Below are 25,656 nucleotides of genomic sequence, written 5' to 3' on the forward strand. Positions count from 1 at the left end.
AATCAAATATGTAAACAACAAAAGAGCACAGCCGCTAGACGGCGACACAAAAAGTTTTCACCGAAAAGTTGAAAATCGCGCCAAAACTTGTTCGGCATCAAGGTGAATTTTAATGAAAAACATAATTATAATTCATGCAGATTCTACTCAGCCAACCGCAAGAGACCTCATGAGTGCAAACTTTCGGATAAACTTCAAATTTCATTCGTTCCTGTTCTTGTTTTTGCTCTTGTTGTTGCTGTTGATGTTGTTCTTGGTTAGTTTTACCATATTATTTGCTCTTGTCTTTGGAATTAAAATGTAATTATGTCGTAAAGCAGCTGAGCTGAGCTGGCATTGCATACAATTTGGCCCAAAATCCATCCAGACATTTGAGTGCCGAGAAGAAGGTGTTGGCCCAAATTGAGTTTGAGTTTAATAAACTTCCCGCAAAGGTTCGTAACCATAATTTGTGGACGGCATTGTCATGGATATTTGAATAATACATATTTTGAGCGACAAGCGAGGCCAAAGGCAAAGTTCAAGCTTTGCGGTATTTTCGGGAGATTCCAGTGTGTTTGGTGTAATTTAAAGGTTTTATGAAGGCATTCAACCATGCAGACTAAATGATAATATTTAAAGAGACTAAATAGTATGGCAAACATTAAAGAATAGATCCAGTCTAAGTCGCCTACACAAAATGCCAATTAAGGATGATGCATTAGGAAGGCAAACTAAAGTGACAAAACCAAAAGGCAAACAATGGGCAAGCGTGGAAATGTTGAGCTAGAAAGCGGGAAGCCAGAGCATAATTTTGATTGACAAACGTCTATCAAAAGAGTGAAATACTAAGCGAATGCGGCCAACAGCGATGATGCTGATGAAGATGTCACACAATGACAGCTGAAATGACAGCTGCGGCTGCACTCAATCCGGCTCCTTTGAGCCAAGCTAAGAGGAGACCCACAACCAGGCAAGGCGACGGCATTCAGAATGCCATTTTGAAGACGCACTCTCATTATGGCCAAAGAAATGGCAACAAAAGGTCCTGCCATCGCACCCGGCAAACCAATAGAAATGTGACGCGGATGACATTTTATCGAAAACAAAGGACTGTAAAACTGTTTTGGCCTGAAGCCCACCCATTCACTCAAATATTCCATGCGCCTGCACAGCGAAAAATAAACAACTGCTATTAAAGATAATCATATAACTTTCCATATTTTAAAAGGAAAGTCACATTTAATACACTATTCATGTTTATTCCGTAAAGAATTGTTAAGATACCTCCATTTGGTAATAAAACTTGTGCACCATTTTCTGAGCCATTTTATAGCTCAGTGTCGTAATGAGCTCTCATTGTGTCACAGTGTCCCGAAAAGGATGCAGCCACACACATACACACACACACAAACACAAACATGCACACATACTTGCGAGACCGCGACATCCGGCTCTTTATCCTTAATGAGATGCACAGAACCCGCGACCCAACCTTTTCACTTCATCTCTGTGATTATGCTGGGGATTACAAGTTGAATGTGTGTAAATTAGCCGGCTCTTACAAAAGCTTAGCCATCACCATCACAAACACAACGATAATGATCGGGATAATGATGATAACGATGATTGTGATTATTAACATTGGTTTGCCAAATACAAAAGGCCCCGAAAAGATTACCAGTCCATTCTACATTTGTGCCCCTAATTAATTTCTGCGCAAACCTTGAAAACGTCTAAAACGTGAACTGACTGACTTGCGTCTTTTGCCTTTGGGAGTCCACTTTTAATTATGCTTTTTCATAAAACTAATTGGAAAAACTAACAGAATACGTAATAGCGATGTGAAAAAAAGTGCATTAAAGTGTCTTAAGTAGCCTCTAAATGATTATGTAAGGCAACTGCAATTGCGCCAACTTTTTACGGACCAATAGAGCGCATCGTTGCAACTACCAAATGCAACTGAATAAACAGCAAATAAATCGATAGGGGAAGTGGAACTCATTGTCTTAGGTTAGTGAAGTCACTTTGGGCATAACAATCAGCAGAAATATATGGGCAAGCTATGGCTATAGCCCTAAAATCAAGTTCAATGATTGACGATATCGTGAAAATCAATTTCCGAGCGTGACAAAAGTTCAGCCAAATTATTTGCCTGTCGGCAGAAAGTTAGCGTGTTATATAAAAAGCATTCTGAATGGATATAGATTACAATCGTTAATAGCTTAACGCTATAAAATCATCAAACTTTGACTCTTTTCGCACGACAGAGGAGTTGAATAAAAAAGGAAACCAATAAAGAAACCATTAGGCATACATTTTTTGTGAACATGTAAATGAACTTCCACGTTTTACTGGTTTTCGCTCTGCTCGAACATGCGGCAAATTTAGTTGACAAAAGACGAAACAATTGATTGAACGGAATAGAATTAAAAACGTAGTAGAACCAAATAGTACCCTTTAACTTTTATGTATAAAAAAAGCATTTAATGCTGCAGAAAAAGTATTAAACCATGTGTCAAAACGGATTTTGTAGAAACTACTTTTTGAAAGATATAACAAAAGTGGCAGTTTATAGGAATTTCTTGATTTAAAGGTGGCAGAAACTATCATAACCTTTTATCACCGCAGCAGACAATGGAAAACTCAGCCATCAGCAGAACGCATGGAAAGCAACAGACGCGAGAAACTTCCGACTAAATGTAGCGTAAATATAGAGCACGGAGTTATAGACAGCAAAGGATACAAGAAAATATAAAAAAATATATGTATAGATATAGATATAGATATAGTTTGCGTGTGACATGCAAGGCCCAAAGTGGGGTAGTGAAGGGATCTGTCGCTGGCTGGTTGGAGCGGAGAAATATAATATCAAGGGGGTATGTATTTAAATTGCACGGCGACACCAGCGAAGCCCCATTTTTTTCTTTCTTCCCCCACAAAAGCGAAAAGCGGGAAGGTCTGAACAGAACCATTAAAGTGCACTGAATTGGAATATATATACACATATGCATATACATAGATGGAGATTTGTGGGTGCGCAAAGAGGTGTCTGGCCCCAGCCAAATGTTGCTGAACCTTCCCAACAGAAACAGCAGCTTTAGTAGTAGTAGAAAGCAGGTTGATCGAGCGCTCGTCTGTGGGAAATCTATGACTTTGCTGTGTCGTCAGTTTGTTTGCCGCCATTTTCACTATCCCACATCCTATATCCTTGCCGCGTGGAAAGCATTTCCCATTTCCCATCTACAAGCCACGGACCGTTGAGCACCGAAATGAAGTCACTTGACAACTCCAACTGATGTTGATTGCACGGCGGCGCTGCTGTGCATTAATTATTTAGAATATGGCGACGCTGGTAAAAACACATCGACTCGAAAAGTATGCAATTAGTATTTGGCGTGATTGTTGCCAGGCGTGGCACAAATGTTATCTGATTGCCGATTGCCCCGTTCTGATTGCGATTGTGTGTCTCTCCATGGTAAATTGGGTTAATAGTTGTGTATGAAGTACAACCTTTCAATTGGACATAGAATCAACCTAGATAGGTTCGCTTCCCTTTTAGAGCTACTAAAACGTTGAAATAACTTTAATAGCTAGTCAAATAACTTCAAGAACCCATGCACTCTATCAATTACATTCCCCTTGGTTTTCCTGCAGCTTGTCCACTCAAAGGCTTCGACAACTAACCCAAAACTGTCAACATTTTATCAACTCCGATGTCTTCGCCCACTGTGTGTGTGAGTTTCGGTGAAGTGAGTTTTGGGGAGTGTCTGTGTGTGTGTGGCTTTCCCCGCCCTCGTCTACATATGAAATTCAATGAAAAACTTTCCAACACACACTCACTTAGCGGACAAAGCCATTTCCCATTTTCCCCATATCCCTGGAAAAATGAATAAAGTGTCTGCATGCGGTTTTCTTTTCAGTGCTTTACATGCTTTTAGTTTAGTTAAGCTTTCTGACCAACAAAACTTAAATGAGCTAGACAAAGTGCCAAAGCAAAGGGTGGCCCTCAAAATATTCGCTTGAATATCTAGCCAAGAAAGCAGGGCAAAATTTGGTTAAGGATACTATGCTTTGGGGCATTCGTCGTGGTTAACCCCTTTGCTAATGAGGCAATTTAAATTTATGGCTGGCCCAGAGTGAAATTTTAAATATTACATACTCCTTCGCCTGCTGGTTTATTCATCAGTCGAATGAGCTTGTCAAAGTCCTTCCACTTGCCAAAGAAATGCAGATGAATTCAGATGCAAGGCCACCAGCAGTAAACAAGTGGCCCGGAAAATGAGCAGCTGGAAAACTGTCTGCAAATGAGAGGTGCGACATGAAAACGCTTTGAGAAACTAGTTCGGTAAATCTCATGACAGCTAGACAACAAACTACAACTCATTGACTTACTTGCAAAAGGCCACAGAACACAGAACGCCAAGAACTAAACAACTTTATCAGCACATAATTCCGAATGAAGTAAGGGAGGAGCAAGAATACAAAAAATAAAGAAAAACTTGGCCAAGAAACAAGGGGACGAATAAAAGAAATGTCCCGACTTTCCTACGTCTGGCTGCTTAATTATGAAGCTTGTTAACTATTAATGAAAAAGTTGTTGCAAACCTCCCCAGACGTAACCAACTAAAAGTTGACAAACTACTGCCAAAGGTCGCAACTTATGATGGGGGATGAAAAGTGGTCAAAAAGTGGGCTGAAGGGGAAACGGATTCTATCCAAGAAACGTAGCTTCATTTTACGCAGTACACAAATACTAACGATTTTAGTGGTCAAATACTTGCAATAATTGTTTGGAAAATATTTTATACATCATCCGTTCTCCTTGAAATGCAGTTAAAATGCATTTTCAATTGGCATTGGAATTTGCGTAATGTTAAAACACAAACACGTTTCACTTAAATATTTTTGGTATTATTCGTTAATTATCTGAACTATGGATAAAATACAAAAATGTTCGCTTTGTTTCGCTCTGAAACATTGATGACATCTCTCCTTGAAATGCAGTTAAAATGCGTTTTAAATTGTCATTGGAATTTGCATAATGTTAAAACACAAACACGTTTCACTTAAATATTTTTGGTATTATTCGTTAATTATCTGAACTATGGATAAAATACAAAAATGTTCGCTTTGTTTCGCTCTGAAACATTGATGACATCTCAAACTTATATATGGTGTATAAATAATATACAGAATACTGGCACCAATAAAAGGTATTCCCCATGTCCGTGCTCCAATTAATTTCAATGCAATATCGAGCGAAGTGTAATCAGCAAATTAGCATTTTTATATGGTACACATTCGAGGGGTAATTCCATTTCTTATCGAGGTCAATGTCTTTAGCCGCGCACTTATGAGCTAATCAAGCGTTGCTCCATCGTCTGCAGCGAATTGGCCCGCTCAGTCTGGCCACGAATAAATAAATAACTTGGCCAGGCCAACTTAATGTGATTAATTGCGTCATGCAGAGAGCAATGTCGTCAAATGATTTCACACCCGCCAGGGGGTGGGTGTTCGGGGTGTTCTGGTGTTCAGGGGTTCTGGGGTTTCATTGGGGTTTTCGCCGTTCGTTGTTTTCCATTCTCCAATCTCCATTTTCCCCATCGCTCTTTGTCAGCGCTTGTGCCCGATTTCCCCTGGAGTGTGATAAGTGCGCTTTTGGGTTTTGTATTACACGACTTCGTACTGAAATTTACGACGTAGTTTTTCTAATTTTTCTATTTAATTAGCACACACACCCACACACACACATACACAAGCTCACAAACATCAAGGCCATGGGAAAGGTGGTGCTGTCAATAGCATTTTCCGGTTGACGGTGATGGTGGTGGTGAGAAATGAAACCTTTCGGTAGTTGGGGATGATATTTCCTGCGGGCGTGAAGACAAATGATTCGGCTATCTGACAAACTGTTGCCATCTCCTTAATGATGTCAGCATGTTAATTAAAGGCAAATTATTTGCTAAACTCTTCGTCTCTGCGCTTCTTTTTCGGGGTGGATTGAATGAGGAATTACTTGTTCTTTTCGTGTGCTTTGAAGTTTACCCATGTGAGCTCGAGTTAAAAGTTAAGAAGTGTTTATAGGTTAACTCAAGTTTCTGCGCGGGGTTGAAATTGATTGATTAGAAGGGAAATTTCCTTGACACCGAGATTAGCAGATAAATTTCAGATAAACAGGAGATTGCTTTTGAAGTGTACTACATATGATTTTGTGTTGATCCCCCGTTAGATCATTACTACAAAAACTTTCCTCGCTCAGCAAACTATTCCATATGGGCCATTCACTACACTAAGCCATTAAAGAGGCGGCAGTTGCAAGGACACACTGCTGATAAGCGCATATGCTGTGAAGCATGCATCAGGGCTCCGCTTAATTAATGTCTCGGCTACCAAATTTGCGACGCCCCGCCACTTGCCATACCCCCTCCCCTCTAGAACCGCCCCTTCTCTAACCGATGTCAACTATTTGCCACTTACTAATTAGCATTTGCGTGTCCACACAAACTTCAAGGGAAGACGACTAAGACGCAGTGTCTGAGGCGAGCAGTAACCGCTAATTGGGCTTTATTGGCGGTAAATGTCAAGTGACGGCATTGGATGACACTTTCCACCAGCCCGCTCCAACAATTTTCACTCCTTCGGTGGAACGCCCACGACCGAAAAGCAACAACCAGGTGAATATTGGGGACGTAGAAGCAATTTATCGTTGTCCATGGTAACGGAAAAGTCTTTCCAGACTAATGCGAAATGAGCAAAGTTGCCTAAGGAAGCTAAAGGTAATCAGTCCGGCTCAAAATAGATCAAAACTTTAATGTTGCACAGCAAACTTTAGCTTAAAACTTCCAGGAAAGCAATTGGTTTAGGAAATACCACAATATATACTTTATAAAAGTTGGTTCATCCTTATTTTCAAATCCTTATATATCATCCTTATATGCAATTATGTTAATCGCCACTTTATCTAAAACTAAACTACCTACTTTAAAATTCCAAAATTTAACCAACCAAAATCCACGTTCGCAATGGCAGCATTGTAGGATTTTAATTGAATACATTTTTCAATCATCAAAAAGGCAGCAATTTAAACTTGAAATGCAACGAGAACGTATTTTGAACAAAATGTGATCAGGCCTGCATTGAAATGAAACACTGCCCATGGACAATTGGAAATTAATTTACTAAGTGCCATACACACATGCATAATGAGCTATATGCTTTTTGTGCCAATTAACGCTTAATTAATTGCTATATTAATATATGGCAGCGCCCAAAAGAGGATGGTAAATTGCAGAGGGGTGCATTGCGAATCGGCGCAAGGAGCAAAGCAGATGCTGCACTTTCATTGATTTAAATGCATTTTTATGCAAATTTTCGCACTTTGGCGGTGGTAAATTATGCACGACGAATTTGAATGTAAAATGCAAGTGGCATTTGCGCTATCCCATACCTATTAGTTAATGCCATCTTTTAAATCTCAATTGCCTGTTGACCCAAAACTGTGACTGTATTGGCATAAAAAAAAACGAATTATTCATATTTATAAATGCATAAATTCAACACTTGAAAAGACACAAAACTATTGCTGGAATTTGCATAATGCAGACACAATTATTTGCAATACCCAGATTTATTTGCTTCCATTTGCATTTCCAATATGCATTTAAATTATGTTTTTTTTTTTATTTTACCTTCTTCGTTACCTTCAAAATGTATACGAACAAAAGCATCTTTCATTAACTTTCTGATTTACTAAACCGAGTACCTGTAGACAAGTAAAACCACAGTAATCCGACACTTTAAAAATCAATTAAAGAGACTTCAGACTTTCAGATCAAAGCTGAATTAGGCAGACAATAGAGACCAAAACAATCATCGGATTAAGCCGCGTTGAAGACAACAAAAGCCTTGCCAACTGACTGATTAACACACAAAAGCAACCAATGAAGCGTGGCTAAGACAGACAGCAGCCAAAAGTGTTAGAGAAAGGAAATCATAAAAAGTGAGCCATAGAAAAGCATTTCTTCCGCATTTCTTGCCACAAAATTTGTAATCGTTTTTCTAGTAAGAGGAAGTGAGCCATGAAAACCGAAAATATTTGTTCATTATATGCACCAATCTTTATTTTAACAATTTCCAAATTATTTGGCAAACTTTTCCTATCTTCAATCTTCTGTCCTGAAAAATTGATTTATGTTTGACAAACATTTTTTTTATTTGCCCGCAAGTAGTTGCCAAATATGTTATTGGTCACATTGAAATTTATATTGATGATTCTTTGGCAACAGTTTGCATTAATTTTCAGCGATTTGCCAAAGTAATTTTCCCCTTTTCCTTCGGTCTGTGGCAATTTTCTTCATCCTGCTCTGCTGCTGCTTATAAATAACGATTTCTTTTATTTCAAAGGCATTCCATCCATTTGTCTTCTACATTCTGACATTCAACGGATGGTTTCACCACATGTGATTTTTCCTCGTTTTACTTCCGACTTTAATACATATTCATGAAGTAAATTGCATTTTAGATACGTTGGTTGCTATAAAAACTGAAGTAAGATTCAAGAACCGTTTGGATTTACTAAATACTAAGAACCAAATAAGCAATAAGCCGCAAATAATGATACTCGTAGAACTTTTTTTTCATCACCCCCTTTCAAAATCTCATAACAAAAGCGTCAAGTCGTTCGTCTTCATATTTATTGCATAACCATTGTCAAAAATCGCTTGCATTGTATGTGGTGCCATATTGCCATCCTTCAAGCCAACAAAAAATCCTTTCATTCAGTTTTCATCGTTATTTTGCATGCGATTCGTCAAGATTCTTTTCTTTCCTTCTTTTCAGTGTTAATATCAACGCCAATTTAATAAGAAATATGCACGAAAGCAACCGAAAAGTGGGGAGAAGCCTGAGTGCATGCCTTGCATTATCCATTATCCATTATCGGCAACATATTGCACGCCTTTCTCATGAAACCAATAAATGCATATCTGTCCTCCTGCTTTCCCTTTGTCGCCCTCTTTTCCTGGGCTTTATTTATGGACGGAGTGATGCGAGTTGCTTTATCTCTCTGAGAGAATATGAAAACATAATAATAATCACTATTATTACACATATATTAACATTCTTTATGGTCTCTCGCATAACGCAGGCATTATAATATAATTTTTTGCTCTGAATTAAAAGTGCTTCATAAAAGGGCAAAGGCATATCCCTTTTAACTGACCTCTGAAAGGGTAATTTCATTTTAATGTTCGTAAAGTTGTAACCATTTTTGATATGGCACGAACTTTGATTTCCGCTGGATAAGAGAAATGTTTAAATGTAATATTTTTAAACATCCGCATTTGCTTATAAATGCGTTTACTTTATTTAGAGCTTACTAAATGTACTCTACGCATTCTCTCCAATTATCTCTGTTTGATCAACACATTTGAGCTGACTTCAATGTGCTTATGAAAAACTTTATCCAAAACACAAGAAGCGCATTAAACTTTCACCTTTCTGGCGCCACAAGCAGTAATGACATTCCAGCTACTTTGGTTCGATCAGGATACAGTTTGATGCTGGTTGCTCTGCTGTTACTCGACCGTTGCTGGCTTAACAACATTTTCTGACAGTGTGTTGGCTTTTTCACTTTGATGCAATTTTGCGCAGCACACTTTCAGGCAGCTCACTTAAAACACACACACACATACACACAGGCCAACAAAGAGCTACGATAAAGTTTTCCCGCTTCGGTTTTCCCCCGCCTGTTTCACTCTTCTTTATGCCAGAGGAGAAGACAAAAGCGACACAAAAATGCCTGCAGGATGTGTGGAGCGAGCGATAAAAAGCGGAAGTGCAGATTGCCCCAGCCTCAACGACGACTAAAGTGTGGAAATGTCAATTTGCTTTGCGGCCAACAGTTGAAGGCCAAGGGGGAATCGGGCAGGATGGGCAGGCAGAGATCGAGGGAGGATATAGCATCGGTAACTGCAACAACGCATATTGATTTTCAATTTGGCATGCCAAGGGAGAGGGGCTGCCTCTTGGTTGTTTGCTAGATATAAAGCTGAAGTTAACAGAAAGAAATGACATTGACTGGGGCCCGGAATACAGTCTGTACTTGCACACAAAGATATGAAATATTTACAAGGTTAAATTCTGTTTAAACCTTGCAGTGATTCCGTTAGTAACTGATACAAATTAAAGGTTTTATTCAATTTTGAAAGTAGTTTGTCAACACTTTTCCCTTATCGAGTGCCCACTGTAACCACAGGAATGTAACTGAGAGCCTAACCAAAGGCTGGTTTGACAGCCACTGGCACACAGAGGCACCAGCTTAAAAGCAATTTTGTGGCTAATAAATCCGATTTCCGTTTTGTTTCGAAATAAATTGCATGCAACGAGATGGGCACTGCGCTGGATGCCGGATGGTAAATCGAGAAATGGAGAGTGGTGCATTGGGACTGAGTTTTGTGCAAGGCTGGAGGAAATGGCTACCAGGGGACGCAACAGCAGCATCCGGCGGATGCGGAAAATTAGGCAGCCACAGTGACTCCAGCATTCGGATGCCTACTCCCATGCCACCCACTCACATGACCCAAATTTTCGGTTGCGAATCCACAATGAAAATGTCACTCTGGGGACCATGGAAACAACAAACTGTGCGGTAGGATTCATTTCAACTCACCTGAACATCAAAATTTTGCTGCTGCAAGAGATTTCCCGGAGATTCCATATGATTGGGTCCAGCTGCCTGGTGATTCAACATGGGTGACTGCCAAGTGGGATTATAAATTAGTTATAACACGATAAGCATGTATTATTTCTTAAGTGAAAACTTAAGAAAATTTGTGTACTAATTCTGAACTATTTCTAAATTTATTGTAGTTCTTATACGATTTCCAATATATCTATTTTTATTATTTACCTGTGCTGCCATTGGCATTCCGCCGCCAACGCCGTTCATCATCGGCGGTTGCAATTGACTCATCTGGGCGGCCATCTGCTGGTGGGCCGCATATTGACCCGCACCGCCGCCGCCGCTGCCACCACCGACCCCGTTGCCAGATCCGACAACTCCGCCCAAACCGCCGCCCATGCCTTGGCCATGATCCATGAGCATGTGGTTGTAGGGTAGTGGGGGAAATAGTAGATTTGGGGGACGTGGCTGGGACTCCTCTGCAGGCGATGGTTGACGTGAACCAGGAGTGCGACTATAATTTAATGAAAGTAAAATGGATTTTAATAATATATTTAGGAATATTAGAAATATATATTTTTAATTCTTCAACTATAAGATATCATAAAAACTGTTTAAATTTTTTAACTCAAATCTTACATTTCACAGTTTATAAACCACAAAGGACCTTAACAGCATGTTACTTAACAGTGCAGTTTAAAGCTGTAATACTACACAGTTTTGAGCTGTAAAAAGTTTTCGAGCAACTGGAACCTGCACTTAGTCGTGACAGAAACCTTTATTTTATCAGAGACACTCAAACCGTTATGTGGACTAAAAGATATATAATTTAGTACTAACAGTGCATTGAATGTATAAATCAATTAATGAAATTAAAAAGATTTGAAATTTAAATTAGAATTAGAAATTAAAAGCAATCTGAGATTAGTGGAAAATAATTCGCCGGCCTAAAATTACTCCCAGCTGCACAGTTTTGCAGCAATTGGCCAAAGACCGGGTAAAACAAAAGACTTAAGCAGCAAACTTGTTTGATAATCACTCGTGACGTCAGCAGCCCAGCTGAGCAGAGTTCATAAATTAAACACAACATCTGCATAAAATGAACGATTTTTTTCAAACGCACAGCGTTTAGCATGCAAATAAAATGGTCGCACCAAACTTTATATCAAACTGGAAATGTTTGCCACTGTGTGTATGAGTCAGTCATGCTGCTAAATTAATTAATGCATTTATCTTGGCACGGCAGCTTCCATTCATTCATCGCTCTTAACCCACTGCACCCAAGTCGATGACTCTGTCTTCACATTGTTCGCCTTTTCTTTCTAGCTTCAAGTGCATGTGTGCTCGTATGTAATTTGCCAGCTATAATTTCATTGTCAGGTCATTCACACCGCATTATTAATAATACATGCGACTTCAGAGAAACAATCTGGGGAGCAGAACAAAAGTTTAGCGCTCTCAGCCAAAAGCAGCTGGGGAAACAAATATCCAAAGCGTAGAAATTAATTACTGTTAATCCAACTGTAATGCGAATTGCATTGCTGCTAAAACGGTGTAATTTCTATAATTTTTTGAGCAGCTTACGTCATACCCTTTGCGATTTTTTGGACTACCTGTGTTAGTCATATAGCTAGCTACGTATATTTTAGAATTATGTCAGTGATTACTAACCATCTGGCGGTAAATAATCCCCGTCATGAGGCCAGCCAAGCATAGACACATAATTTTTGTTCTTTTATAACTCTTGTCTTCATTTTGGCTAGCCAAAATCTATTACTTCTTTGGGGTTAAAATTACAAAACACTTTTCCCGACTAGTTGAACATGAAACCAAATGCAAAGCTTATATTTCAGACTCTCACTTTTTACCATTTCTAGAGCGTCTAGTTTGACCGAGGTCAGGTTTTCATTGGCAACTTTCCATTGGCCCCCCGAATTCTAAGAGTCATGTCTGACCTAGTACAAAGTAGTATGTTTGTACATTAGCCCCGCTGCTCCTCTTTCGGTGACCCAAAATTTTCACTTTTCAAGACAAAAGAAAGGGCATAGAGAGGGGAAGCAATGAGGGAAAAATGAGGCATCGGCAGTTGAAAAGGTCAGAGTGGTAAGCGGAAAACGGCGCTGAAAGGGGAAGGGGCGGCGGTAGTATTGGGTTAGCAGTGGTCTGGGTCACCTGGCAGGCGGCAAAAGAAGAAGCAGCATTCAGTGTGTGTGTGCCAGTCAGGTGACTCACTTGTCTGTCCACTTTAGCCTGCCTCGAATTATTTTTAGCAGCGCTTTTCGCTTTTCAATGTTTTCGCAACTTTAATTTCAAACAAAACGTACAATAACAAACAGCCATATAAAAATGAAACCTCCAGCCGCAGTAGCAACAAAAAAAAACACTCAAAAACCAACTGAAGCCCACGCTGTAATGCAATATCAAATGAAATCTAATCAAAAAAGTGTATGGCAAATACAACATAATATATATACAAAACGTTTCCAATTTGGTTTCATCACATCGACAAGTTGTTTTCTGTCGCTTTACGTTTTTATCTTTCAGATCGTTGTTTTGTTATTAGAAGTCACTATAAGATACCTAATTAATACCTAAAGTGGTTTATTGGATTATGTTTCTAAATATCTGTACTACATTTTTTACATTAATATTGTTAATTTTAAAGAAGGCTGTAAGCATTGCAATCAGCATTAGTATCTTGTAGAAATCTAACCAACTCTACTATAACTGAAACCGAAATGAGTATCGTTTCTGATAGCTGATCTTGATGCAGGTGATTTTTATTGCTGTTTCTGCGGCTCTTCTTTTTCGGGCTGCCGTTGTTGTAACTTACATCATAACAGTTATTACGTTTGGCATTGAAACATGTTTGAGCCAACCGGCAATGAAATTGCAAAACAGCTTCAGTGGACAAAAAAAAAAAAAAGAAACCGAGAAACCAGCCGGCTGCCAAAGCCGAGAGTCAGATACAGATATAAAAGAGAGAGGGAGAGGAAACCGCAGACTGGTTTCTTTTTCTTTTGTTAGGCCTAAAAGCTGATTGCTGGTCGCTCATGTATTTGTTTCTGCTAAATGTTGTTTAACTGCGGCAGCTTGATAAGAGGAAGTGGCTCAGAAATTGTAATAATTGGAACTAAGTATTTCAATACATTTTAAGAATAGACCAAGACCTTGATGAATGTAAATATCGAATTCGAGATGAAGTCTAATTACATAAAGCTTTTTGACAAAGTCAATTTATTATCTCATTGAAACTCTTGCTAACTAGCTTAACCAATACAAATTGTCTTTGATTTCAAGCTTAGCCACCTATCTCTTTCAACATAACTGCACAAATTCCAATTTAACTCAACCAAAGTGTCGTTGTATTTTCGTTGCGTCAAGTCAAAATGCGTAAAACGCAGGTGGGCCGAGTGAGGAGAAAAAAGCTTTCCCCATCGCCATAAAAAACAATTAAAACTTAATAATAAATAATGGAAATGGAAATACGAAAACCGTGGGCAGACGCACAACAATCACTTTGCAGCTTTATGTCACACATGAATACGAAGATATGACAATTGCAAGTGAAGTACACAAAAATGTGGGTTAAGACCAGGCCGGTAAATATTTCAGGTAATTGATATGAATTTAGTGGGTCAACACTTTTCGAAAATATTTTATTCAAGGTTTGACTTTTAACAATTAACAAGCAAGCCAATTATTAGCATATGCTCGCCAGTAAAATATTACTAAATAATAGGAAACTAAAACAATTACATCAATGTGTAATTGCTAAAAGCTCTTAATTAAGTTTCAGCTGTGTAAAAAGCGCACATGTAATGCAAAACAGAAAGGAAATGGATTTCTTCAACTAATTACATATAATCGTAGGCTTTACAACTTAAAAATTGGTTATAGTTTTCAATACCATTCGTAATGTTAAAACCTATTGAATAACCTTCGAACAAAAAAAAAATAAAACAGAAGAATGACTAGCCATGTCTATTAAACAGAACCAGTCATAACTTCCTCAACACTTTGCCAGTCACGATGAAAACTGGAAAACTCCACTTCTTGCCTTTCTAACAACACACCACATTGTGGATTGAGTGAAAGTCTATGCAAAAAAGAAAGAACCCAACCTTGAACTGGAAAAATTTCAGTTTCAGTAATCATAACTTGAAAAAATTCTGCGGTCATGAGAAGAGAGGCGGCTAAGAAACCAACGGACAACAGAGTGAGAAAACCAGTTTTTCTAACCAACCCAGAGTTTAGAGTCTAGTCTGGGGCCATTGGTTGGAGTCTGGACGGAGATGTAAGTTGTCTGCTACTCACTTGAAGCCCTTGTCATCGTCAATGCCGTTGACAACACCATTTGAGTTTGTGACCTGATCGTCCTTCTTCAAGCCGTTTGTGTCAAACGGAGAGTTAGCCTTTTCCTTATCATCGCGTGACTGTAATTGGAAACACGGTGTTATTATTATATCGATACTATATATATTTCATGGTTTAAACACCTACCTTATCGTTGTCGTCAAACTTAAGATTCCGCAAATGCGGCTCCAATCCGGAAAGCGAGCTATCCTTGTTTGTGGGCGAGCCACTGAAAACATACTCCACCACTTTGGCGCAAGTCGAATCGCGGGGACTGCAAGAGAGATAGCACCATTAGATTAATTATATAAAATTCGAAAATATAGATAGTTCACTGCAGTTTCTTAAACATTTATTTATTACTTTATTAAACGCTTGGAAAATGGTCTACTCTTGCATTTTACAAACGTATTTTGCAACTTCCTTATCTGCACTTCACGCTCTATTGAATCCATTTGTAAATGCTTAGTTCGTGTTAATTTTCTCACCTCAGTATGCCCGCATTGCCGCTGTTTGAAGTATCGGAGGCGCCTCCATGGGCGTAGGCTCGCGAGGGGGGCGGAACGAGGATATTCTCGCCCTGTGTGGACCAGGTGTGATCCTTCCACACGGAGGAGGGATCCCCGATGCCGGGAATCTGCAGGGGATGCAGCGGTCCACCGGGAGTGCTCGAGGACACGCCCTTGCCATCGGATTTCTCCCACAATTTCTTGGCAGTGGATGTGGTAATCTGAAGCATAGAGAAAACAAAAGCCGAAATTATAATTTGCACGTAATGTTTACCAAGTTTCTTATAAATCTGGTCCATAGTCCCCAGCGGTTGCCCCTGAATTAGAAAACGTATATCATTCGTTTTAATTCACAAGCATTAAACCAACATCCAACGACACTTTTCTGCAACAATTTTATAATTTAAAAGTAAATGGAATTTATTTTAATTAAATTATTATAATACGCCAAATTACTTTTTGAGAAAAGTAATTTCAAAGAAACGGGAAATGGAAATAAAAATGAAAATCTATAGAATCATTTAATGAGCTACCATAAAGCATTCTCAACTGTATTCCCATTGGCAATTGATGGCTTCCAGGAAAGCAAATATCAGAGAAATCACATCATCATCTCATTGACAACAATGCGCCAGCGACATAAATGTCAACGGAGCATTGCAAACAAATTGTTAATTAACTTTTATCGCCCTCCTTTTTTTTGGCTGTGTGTGTGTCCGCCTGTGTGTTAACCATTCCCAAAGGAAAACCTTGCGTCATAATGCGACAGAATAAGCCGCACCAACCGCCCACACATCTGGCAACTTCCCGACTTTCTGACACACAGTTTAAATATTTAAGAGCTTATCAACTGGGCTTCAACCAAGGGGCGGTGTTGCACGTGGGGCGGAAAATGGAAAAGCTCTTCTTGGCTGCGACTTTTGCATTAATAACAGCGCAAGTCACTAAAAGCCAAGCCGAAATTGTAGGTTACAGGCAACTTGAAAAGTATGTTAGCCTTATAAAAACGATTTATTAACCATGCCTCAATTCAGGGGGTGTTGCCAAAAAATTTTTGATTAAATTGATTCAATGAAAAACATTTGAGCCAAACAACAATTAGAAATAAAATAAATATTTGAAACATATGTATGCATTGCCAGCTTTACGTTTGCCTATGACCTAAGACAACAATTTCCAAGACACCGAGATTTCAAACGGCGATGGTTGTGGAGATTACCAAACACCGAAAATCTCTTAACAAATATTTAGCGTATCCAAACCAAAAATGGTAAATAAAGCCAACGAAAATGCTTTAAACGAGCCAAAGACGGCGAGAGCGTGAAAAAAAAATATCGAGTGAGACAAAGAAAAACTTGACAGTGCAAAAGAAAAGAAGCTTAAGTAAGAAAAGTGCGATTTTTGATCTGCGAGCAGACACAAAAGATACAAAAGAGATTACCGAAGCAGTGATACAATCAAAAATGGAAAACAATACACGAAAATAACAACGAAATGCTGACGTAATATATTTGTTTCATTTAATATGGGTCACAATCTCCGTCTGCAAAGTGCATGAAAATGAATGAAAATCTGTTCGGGTAGGCAAGAAAAAATAAATCAAATAAATTAATTAAACCGCAATTAATAAATAAGCACAGAAAAACAAGGCGGCAAAGAGGTGCCAAAAAATGCGGCGCCGAGCAAAATAAAAATCACCAACCGGAAAAGTGAGCAACAAAATTAAAATCGTTTTGTTAATGAACAAAACAAAAGAAGGAAACAGAATTCAGTTGAGAATAATGTGCACTGAAAGAAAGATTTTATATAGTATGCTTATTCCAAAGTGAGGAAAAGAATTATATGTACTAATCAAAATAAAATCCATGGCACAGAGATGAGCATTCCCTAAAAATTCCCAATTCGAGTCGATTGAAATTGAAATTCTGTTTTTTTTTGTTCTTTGTTTATAATTAAAGCGATTTGAGACCCAAACAAATGTACCACCCATCACCCCCGCATGTAGGAAAATCCGCACATAAGAGAAAATCGTTCATTAACTTGTCCTTGACTGTGAAGATACAAAAAAACAAAAACGTAGATACAATGAACACACACACAGACACACTCACACGCACATTCAGCTTACACAGATACATCACACATACAGCTGAGCGAAAAAAGGGAGCGGGTGAGCCAGAAAAAAAAGGGAGAGACAGAAAACAAAAACCGGCCTCCTCTTTGTTGGGAAAATATGCGTGAGAGAGCGAGAGAGAAGCCAACGAAAGTGCTCGCAAAGCGTAGACAGCGATAGCAAGAAGAAGAAATGGCCAGAAAAACAACAAAAACGGCAAGAAAATCTTAGAATGGCAAATAAGCGAACGCATAAAAAAGAAAAATACAAAAGACAGAGACAACAAATAGAGAGAGAGACAACACAAGGCAGCAAGGGGGTGGGTGGCAAAGGGGTGGTGGATATTTGGCCATAGGCTCGTGCAAAAGAGAACGAAGAGAAACAACAAAACAACGAAGCAAAACCAGCCAGAAATTTGTCTACAAAAAAACATTCTAAATTACATTCTGTCCGAATTCTTTTTTTTTAAGATTCTATTCAAATTTATTGTTGTTTTTCCTATCCGGCTAAAAAGGTTGGTGTTGATGGGTGAATAGGTTATATAAATTATTCGCTGGATTGATTGAAAGTAGCTTGACAGGTCGATGGTTGCGGAATCAATCATAAATAACAATTGCACAAAGATAAATTAAAACATAACATAGCATATGTTGGTTGTTTTGGGTGTTGAAAATGGAAGTTTATTAGGGATTTATTGATTTCTACACAGTTTAAGCTAGATTACGAATTCAGTCGATGAAAACATTTGTAACTACAAACAACAGCTGATTTATAAATTATTTTCCTTTAATACAAGTCTTTTATTTTAATGGTAACTTTCAAAACTAAAGCCTGTTTATGACTAATGAAGGCAAATTCCAAGTCCAATACGAGTGAATAAAAGTATAATAAATAGACGACATATTTTAGCTAGCTTATTAAACTAATTGCCCCTGATACGCACACAAAATGAACCAGTTCTCAAGTAAAAGTAGTGTCTAAAGTAAGCTGGATTATCTAATAACAACAAAGAGCTCTTAGCTACACACTAAAAGCTATAAATGGAAACCAGTTTTTCATTCAATAAAAAAATTATATCTTCATTTTCGTATTTTTAATTTAAAAGAACTATTATCAATGGCCTTGATAATACTACTATCTATTCTTATTAATAATTCCAAAAACAACCAATAAAAATGATTTATTTGGAATAGAAACTTCTTTTATGAGCTGTAGTATATTTTTAGCCAATAATTTATATACGGCACAAAAATAAGTAAGCCAAAATTGAATACTTGACATATAAACAAATCCAGCAAATCTAGTTTATTGTGCTTTTCCAATTTTAAATTATTTATTTAAGCAAAATTATCATTTCGCATTGCAAAGAAATCCTTGAAATTACAGTACCCCTTAAACCAGGGCATAAAAACATTAACCACATTTAATTTTTGAGCACGAAAAGTTGTTGACTTTGAATTTTTGTGTGTAACGCACACCGAAAATAAAAAAGCGTTACCGACTGAAATGCGAGAGAAAAAATGAAGTGCGCCAAAGATGTGCGAAACATGAAGATTAAATTGTTTGGGCGAAATCAAGGCGAAATTGTTGAGAAGGTTGGAGTTGCGGGCAAAACAAAGTGTTCCTCCATCGGTTTAAATTTGTGCTTCCACCTTTCCGAGTTGTTGTCAAGTGCAAAGACCTTTCGCGTGTCATACGAAAAGCCAAACGAAAATAAACTAATGAAAATAACACTAAACAACACACAGGCGCACACATGTTGGGAGAAAATGGAGGAGTACTTGGTATATAGTATCTATAGAAATGCACGAGAAATAGGGCGTGGCTAGGTTGATTTTGGCCAAATAAGTGTCTCTAAAAATAATTTTAATGAAGTTTGACTAAGATTAATGCACGGAAATATTCCAAATGGTTTATTTCATCATGCAAAAAAAAAGAAACACCGGAAAGTTTCTATGTAGTTAAAAATCCTAAGCTAGAGTCCATGATAACTTTCGTAAAAATGTCTTATTGACTAAAAATAATACAATTTTTTAGTTTTATTTTGTTTATATATTTTTTCGCGGTATTGTATCTGAACGGAATGTTCTCAGTTATTTTTGGCTCTCGCGACTATTGATTTTGTTTCTGTTGTTGGTCTCAACGCTTTTTGTTTGCAAAACGAGGCAAAACAAAAAGTGCAGTCAGGCTGAGAAATGCGTTTATTGCGCTTTTCAACAACCGACTTTGCTGTCTGCTGTGCATATTTATTTGACTTTGCTTTTCTCCACCCAACGAGACTAGAAAAACAGCAACAGCCAACCAAAAAAAAAACAGAAATGGGCAGAAGAAATAAAGAGTGCAGTGCAATGCTAAATGCTTTTACTTCGGCGTGTGTATTTGGCAAAATGCAATGCAGTAAATTCTAGAAGATTAATTGGATTATATGGCACTATCTCGAAGCACTAAATCTTGCAACTGGTTGTGCTAAAGTTTATTTGATTATTAGCCCTGATATGTAATAAAGTAGAGTGTTTTAGCTGATTTATCTTTATGTAATTTTATTTATATCTAACAACATTTTTATTTTATTTTTCCGTTTAAAACTTAGAAGCCTTCATCAGCCAACCCAACTTTCAGCTCGTGCAACTCTTTTTCTAAAAATGTCTCGAGTAAACGTACACGACTAACTAGATTCTTTTTCCCAACTTTTGATGATGACGAAAAGTTACCTGCTAAGAGAGCGAGAATTTTCCGCGCACCATGAGGTAAGCCAAAGTTGCAAGTTAAACGGCTCGAGAAAAGTTCGTAGCGCTAAACTAAGTCACGTGACTTGCATTAACCACACACAAAATATAAATGTATATATATGTGAACCAAGTAATGTTGCACTGCCACCCACTTTTCCTATAATTTAAGCAACTTCGTTGTCACTGCAGTTGCCATTGTTGCTGTTGCGTATTGTGTTTATTGGATTGGCCACACCCCCAGCCATTTGCCGCCCTCTAAGTTAAACTGTCCGTGTCTTCCGCCTTCTGTCGGTAAATTGTCATCAACAGTCGCTCTACTCCCCCCAGTTTCCCCACCAGTGCCCCACACTTTATCCTCCTGATAGACTCGGCTTTTCTCCTCTTCACTTCAGTCAGTTGCTGCAAACATTTCCGGCGCCTTGTCCGTTTGTCCGTCCGTCTGTTGGGTCCCCTGGGTACAATAAGTCAATCCGTTTTGGCCAAGGTGTCGAGAGTCGGCTGTCGTTGTCTCTGTCTTTATTGCTATCTCCACCTCTCTACAAGTATAAATCTTTATTGCATAATTCGAGTTTGCTTTGGCACTGGGTCTTCCTTTAAATTCATGGCTTGCAATGCCTGAAGTTTACAGAAATGACAAAGTTGATGACGTTTTGGGGGAGACCGGTAAATTGAATAAATAATCAGCAGCATAGGAGTTTAATATTGGCACTAAATACTAAGATTTAATCAACTTGTTAGGAGGCGATAACATTAATTAATGGACAATTGAATTAATTGCGATCCTCTTATTGAAAACCTATTAAATAAAATCTTTTGGAAAACCATTTCAAAAAACATTAATGCCCGTTTCAACAGAATCCACATACAATATCTGTAGCTCTTACTTCGCTGTTGATTTACTATGCGCGCTAATCGCTTCGATTATGCAAACTAAAAAATGAATTTCGATACAAAACAAATTGCATATCATGGCAAAAAGCTTAATGTATAATCACCCAATCGGGAACGTCCCCCAAGGTGTCACCTTATAATGGATATATTTTCAACAAATTCAAATTGGATTACCATTAACCAATTGTGAGTGCATAAATATATATGTATGTTTAAGAGCCATGCCCTTATCGGGTGGCCACTGTCATCTGTCGTCTGACACGACCACGCCCCTTTTTGGCTAAAAGCCAATTCGGGCCACAACATATAAAGCCTAATCAGTCAGCGAGTTTGCATCAGTTCAGTCAGACGCAATGCAATCAAGCGTGAAATAGATCGGGGCAAAAATAGGGGAAGAAAGAAACCTAAAGGTGGGGGCGCTCTCTGTGTGTTCGGTCAAAGGCAAAAAAAAATGTAAAAAAAACACATCGCATATATAATTGAAACCGGAAAATATTTATTTTCATGTAAATTCCCTCGAAAACAGAAAATGAAAAGAGATAGGTGGAACCAGTACCAGTACCAGGGGCCGGCAGCATAAAATTCTACATACCCCTTTACAAACAAAAAACTCAACCCCTTTTCTGGCAACTGAATCTGCTCACTTTACGGTTTACAGTGCGCCGTGGGGTTAAACTACGTGAAATGCATATAAAAAAACAATTGTCAGTGTGGAAAAACAAACCCAATGAATGAATGAAACGAAGGAAAAAGCGAAAAATCAACTGCAGTCAGCAGAGACGGTGCCAGAGGTAACCGCAAAGCGTTTTTATCTATAAAGCTCAGGCCCCTCACTCGAAAAATAGCCCCAGCCACAGAGAAGAAACCGAAGCTACATACGCTGGGGATTTAGATCGGGAGGCTACACAAAAAGAAATTCAAACTATTTATTAAAAAGTTCTTGAAATTATTGGTGGACAAATTAAACATGTTTTTTAACAGTTTCTTTTAGAAAATAATAAAATAATATTTCATGTCAAGTTTACTTTTAAAAGTGTCAACTATTTTCTCTTGGTGTGCATTTTTTGTTGTGCCATTATCTAATAGCAGCAGTAACAAGAAGAGCATGAATGAAACGTGTCTCTCTTATCTCATATGTGCGCAAAGGGAACTAAATGGGGCTGTTTAAAATGTTTTAAATAAATACATCTTAATAGCCCTGCTTTATCAGTAATAATATAATTTATTTCGCCACTCGTTTAACTAATATGCTGTTAACAAACTTGTTCAGTAGCCACAGGGATTGATACAGTAATGAATATAATTAAATGTGGCTTAAGTGAGAACAGCACATCGATGGTCAAATGAGCAATGGTCAATTAAGCAAAGTTTCTTGCAATTATTTCATACTTCCAATACATTTAATGTATTCTAATTACCAATAACTGCCATTTAAGTTAAATATTCGATCAGATATGTTATCGACATTTCTAAAGCAGCTTTCAGTTGACTGATTTGTTCTGTTGTGCACTGTTTATCGCAAAAGCGTCTTTCATCAAATCAGTTATGTTTTCGTGTTGATATTTGCTACCGACTTCAAACAGGTAGAATGGCTTCGATAAAAAGCAATTATCAAATATCAAGAGCAAGTGCAATTAGAAGTTAACTCATTCATTAACCGGTTGGATCTACGGATTCCAAGACAAACTAAACGGCATGAACTTCAGGCTGTCGGCATCGCCGTTCACCATCACCATTACCACAAAGCAATCAATCATAATTCTTCTCCCATAAAAGATGGCAAATAAGCCGAATGAGTTGTGTATCTAAATTTAACACTGTTTTGCGAACTTCATTAAAATGATCTTGAATAAGAAAATCTAAGTATTTACAACCATTTAAAATAAACCATTTTTAAACTGAAGTTTAATAGGTCCCTCTTCGGGCGCCACTGCATTATTAGTGAAAACTAAAATACTTAAAGCAGTACGGAATGCAGCAGTATCCTTGATATTTAAAGGGTTAACTTGCAAGCCTAAACACCTAAATGGCACCCATTCTCAAGGGACAGGTGAGTGAAGGGGTTAAAGGGATCGTAGCTTTTTGTGTCATTTACCATTTCCTGTGTGAGTGCAACATCCTCGGCGGTGCGAGCGTCCAACATGAAGTCGTGCAGTAATTTCATCATTGGACAGGCTGTGCGAGCAAGAGGGCGTGATGGTAAAGAACACACGGCGATCCAGTGCGCGACAGAGAGGGCGATAGCAGTGAGAAAGGGACAGGGCGAATGTGAAACACGTTACACTGGCTTTTTTTCCTTTTCTTTTCTCTTTTTTTTTGCCGCCTGGCGATTCTTCTTTATTTTCGGTGGTCGCCGTGTGTCTATATATGATATGTATATATATATATTTCCTTTGTATATGAATTTATGATTTATTCAAAAACTCAATACTGATTTGGAATTCTCGATATTAAACTTTCCACACTCAGCTGTGATTTTCACACGCAAAAACCAATTTACATATAGATTTATATACTACTATGTACACACACACGCACAACCGCACTCGTTGGCTTAAAGCATTTTGTTGTGTTAATTTTCACTTGTTGGTTTCTTATTGCTCTTTTTTTTTGTGTTATATCTTTTGTTTTTTGGTCAAGAAACAAAAAACGTGCCTAACGATCGGCAACAAAGACACACACTTATTTAATTCCATGCAGACGAGTCAACTGTTGCGGCCAAACTGAAAATTCTACGCTCCCCAGTTCGCAAAAAAATGTATCTCACCGTGAGTGCGAAAGAGAGAAAGAGAAGCGAAGCGGTGGAGAGCAAGTGGACATGTATCGCCGAGAGACAGAGAGAGATGGAGCGGGCGAGCAGCTGTTGTCTGACAATAACATAATCAGCAACAATTTATGCTGTTTAAAAAGAGCGAGAGAAACGCTAATGAAGGAGAAGGGGATAGGGCAGGGGCAGGGGTTGGGGGATACCCTCCATATCTCCCACTCTCTCCGCACCGCCCCCGCTCTATCACCCTCTCTGTCGCTCTCCCATTAGCCGCACACGTGCAAGCTTAGCATTCTATCTGTCTGTCTCTGTTTGTGTTTGTGTTTGCTAAGCCGAATTTGGCATAGTTTTTTTTTACGTAATGCGAGAGCAGTGAGAGAGCCGAGCTTATGAGTGGGCAATCAAGCTTACTCTCGCACTTAAGTGCGTGTCGGTGTGTGTGTGTGTGACTGTGTATCGTAGAGGTGAGCAAATGAGCGAGTAGTAAGTGATCATGATTTGCAAGCACAAGCTCAAGCAGCTGTTTGATTACAGCGCGAAGAGTAGGGGATGCACAGATCCATCTTATGCGAAACTTAATGACTACCGTGAGTAATTTAGAGCACATATTAACGTATTGTAACTATACTTCTTAAAATGTATTACTTTACTTTACATTGAATACAAAAAGAAAATTTTAAACCATTTTTTTAACCCCAAAAATGATGAATAACTCTTCTGAAGTTAGCTAGTTAATCTGGTAAAGCGATGTTTGAAAATCTTCCATATACTTTTCATAGATTAAGTAAATAAATCATAACTGTCCAACAGAAGAAATGAGCCCCATCCATGCTCACCATCATTTCGCCCGTCTTAACCTCCAAGTAATTAAATTGCTCGCGACAGTTGCTGGCAATTAAAATCGTTTGGAGAGCCAAGTCAAACAGTAAAACGAAATTAAATTGTCAAACAATTTGCCGCTGCATTTGAAATGCTTTATTTAATTAATGCAAATGAGTGTGAGCATAGTAAGCTTGGCGAGGGTGTGACGCATAGAGCAGCTGCCATCTCAGCTGACCACCACCCGGTTGAGATAATGGAGAAAAACGTGCCAGAAGACAGATAAATGTGGCAACAATAAAAACCAATAACCTCACAAGTGAGAAGTGTAGAGCAGAGAACGAGAAAGAGAGGCAAACTAAACCAGGTCTAGCCGGCAATGCAAATCAATCAAATCCGATGAAGTTAACGTCGGCGCCGCAGTTGGCTTCGTTGCATTTGCCACATTCAACAACAGAAACTACAGTGTTACTCCCATAAGTACATTTCGTATAGTCTTTAGTTTCCTGAATTCAAAATGTATTTTCCATTCCCAGAAACCCCTTTTAGAAAAACAATTTTTACCTCCAGAACTCGCGTATTAAGCTAAAAATTTTAAATCTTCAATGAAAGTTTCACTGTGGCCCAGGAAATAAACATTCACACACATTATCATTTAAGCAGAGCGTCTTGGATGTTGGAAAATTGCAAACATTTCAGCTAATTGGCAAGAGAAGAGTCGGAAAAGAGAGAGAAATAGAAGAAGACTCTGGTTGAGCGGCATTTGTTCAATTAGAACGTAAATGTTTATAAGAATGGGAGGCGGGGTG

General features: G+C 38.4%; 1 protein-coding gene across 5 annotated transcripts in view; it reads right to left on the minus strand.

Annotated features, from left to right (window-relative positions):
- Positions 1-25,656, minus strand: part of LOC120453627 (maternal protein pumilio) — a 181,427-nt gene that overhangs the window by 146,064 nt on the left and 9,707 nt on the right. For 3 of the 5 annotated variants that reach the window (XM_039638411.2, XM_039638412.2, XM_039638410.2), the window contains exons 4-8: positions 15,508-15,749; positions 15,167-15,293; positions 14,981-15,099; positions 10,892-11,177; positions 10,652-10,738 (exon numbers count right to left, since the gene is read on the minus strand). In XM_039638411.2, coding sequence (XP_039494345.1) covers positions 10,652-10,738; positions 10,892-11,177; positions 14,981-15,099; positions 15,167-15,293; positions 15,508-15,749 — 861 coding nt within the window. Of the gene's footprint in view, positions 1-10,651; positions 10,739-10,891; positions 11,178-14,980; positions 15,100-15,166; positions 15,294-15,507; positions 15,750-23,356; positions 23,501-25,656 lie in introns of those variants that run through there. The other 2 variants (XM_039638413.2, XM_039638414.2) reach the window with 2 other exon arrangements.

The sequence above is a fragment of the Drosophila santomea genome, chromosome 3R, assembly GCF_016746245.2.
Source record: "Drosophila santomea strain STO CAGO 1482 chromosome 3R, Prin_Dsan_1.1, whole genome shotgun sequence".
Lineage (NCBI taxonomy): Eukaryota > Metazoa > Arthropoda > Insecta > Diptera > Drosophilidae > Drosophila > Drosophila santomea.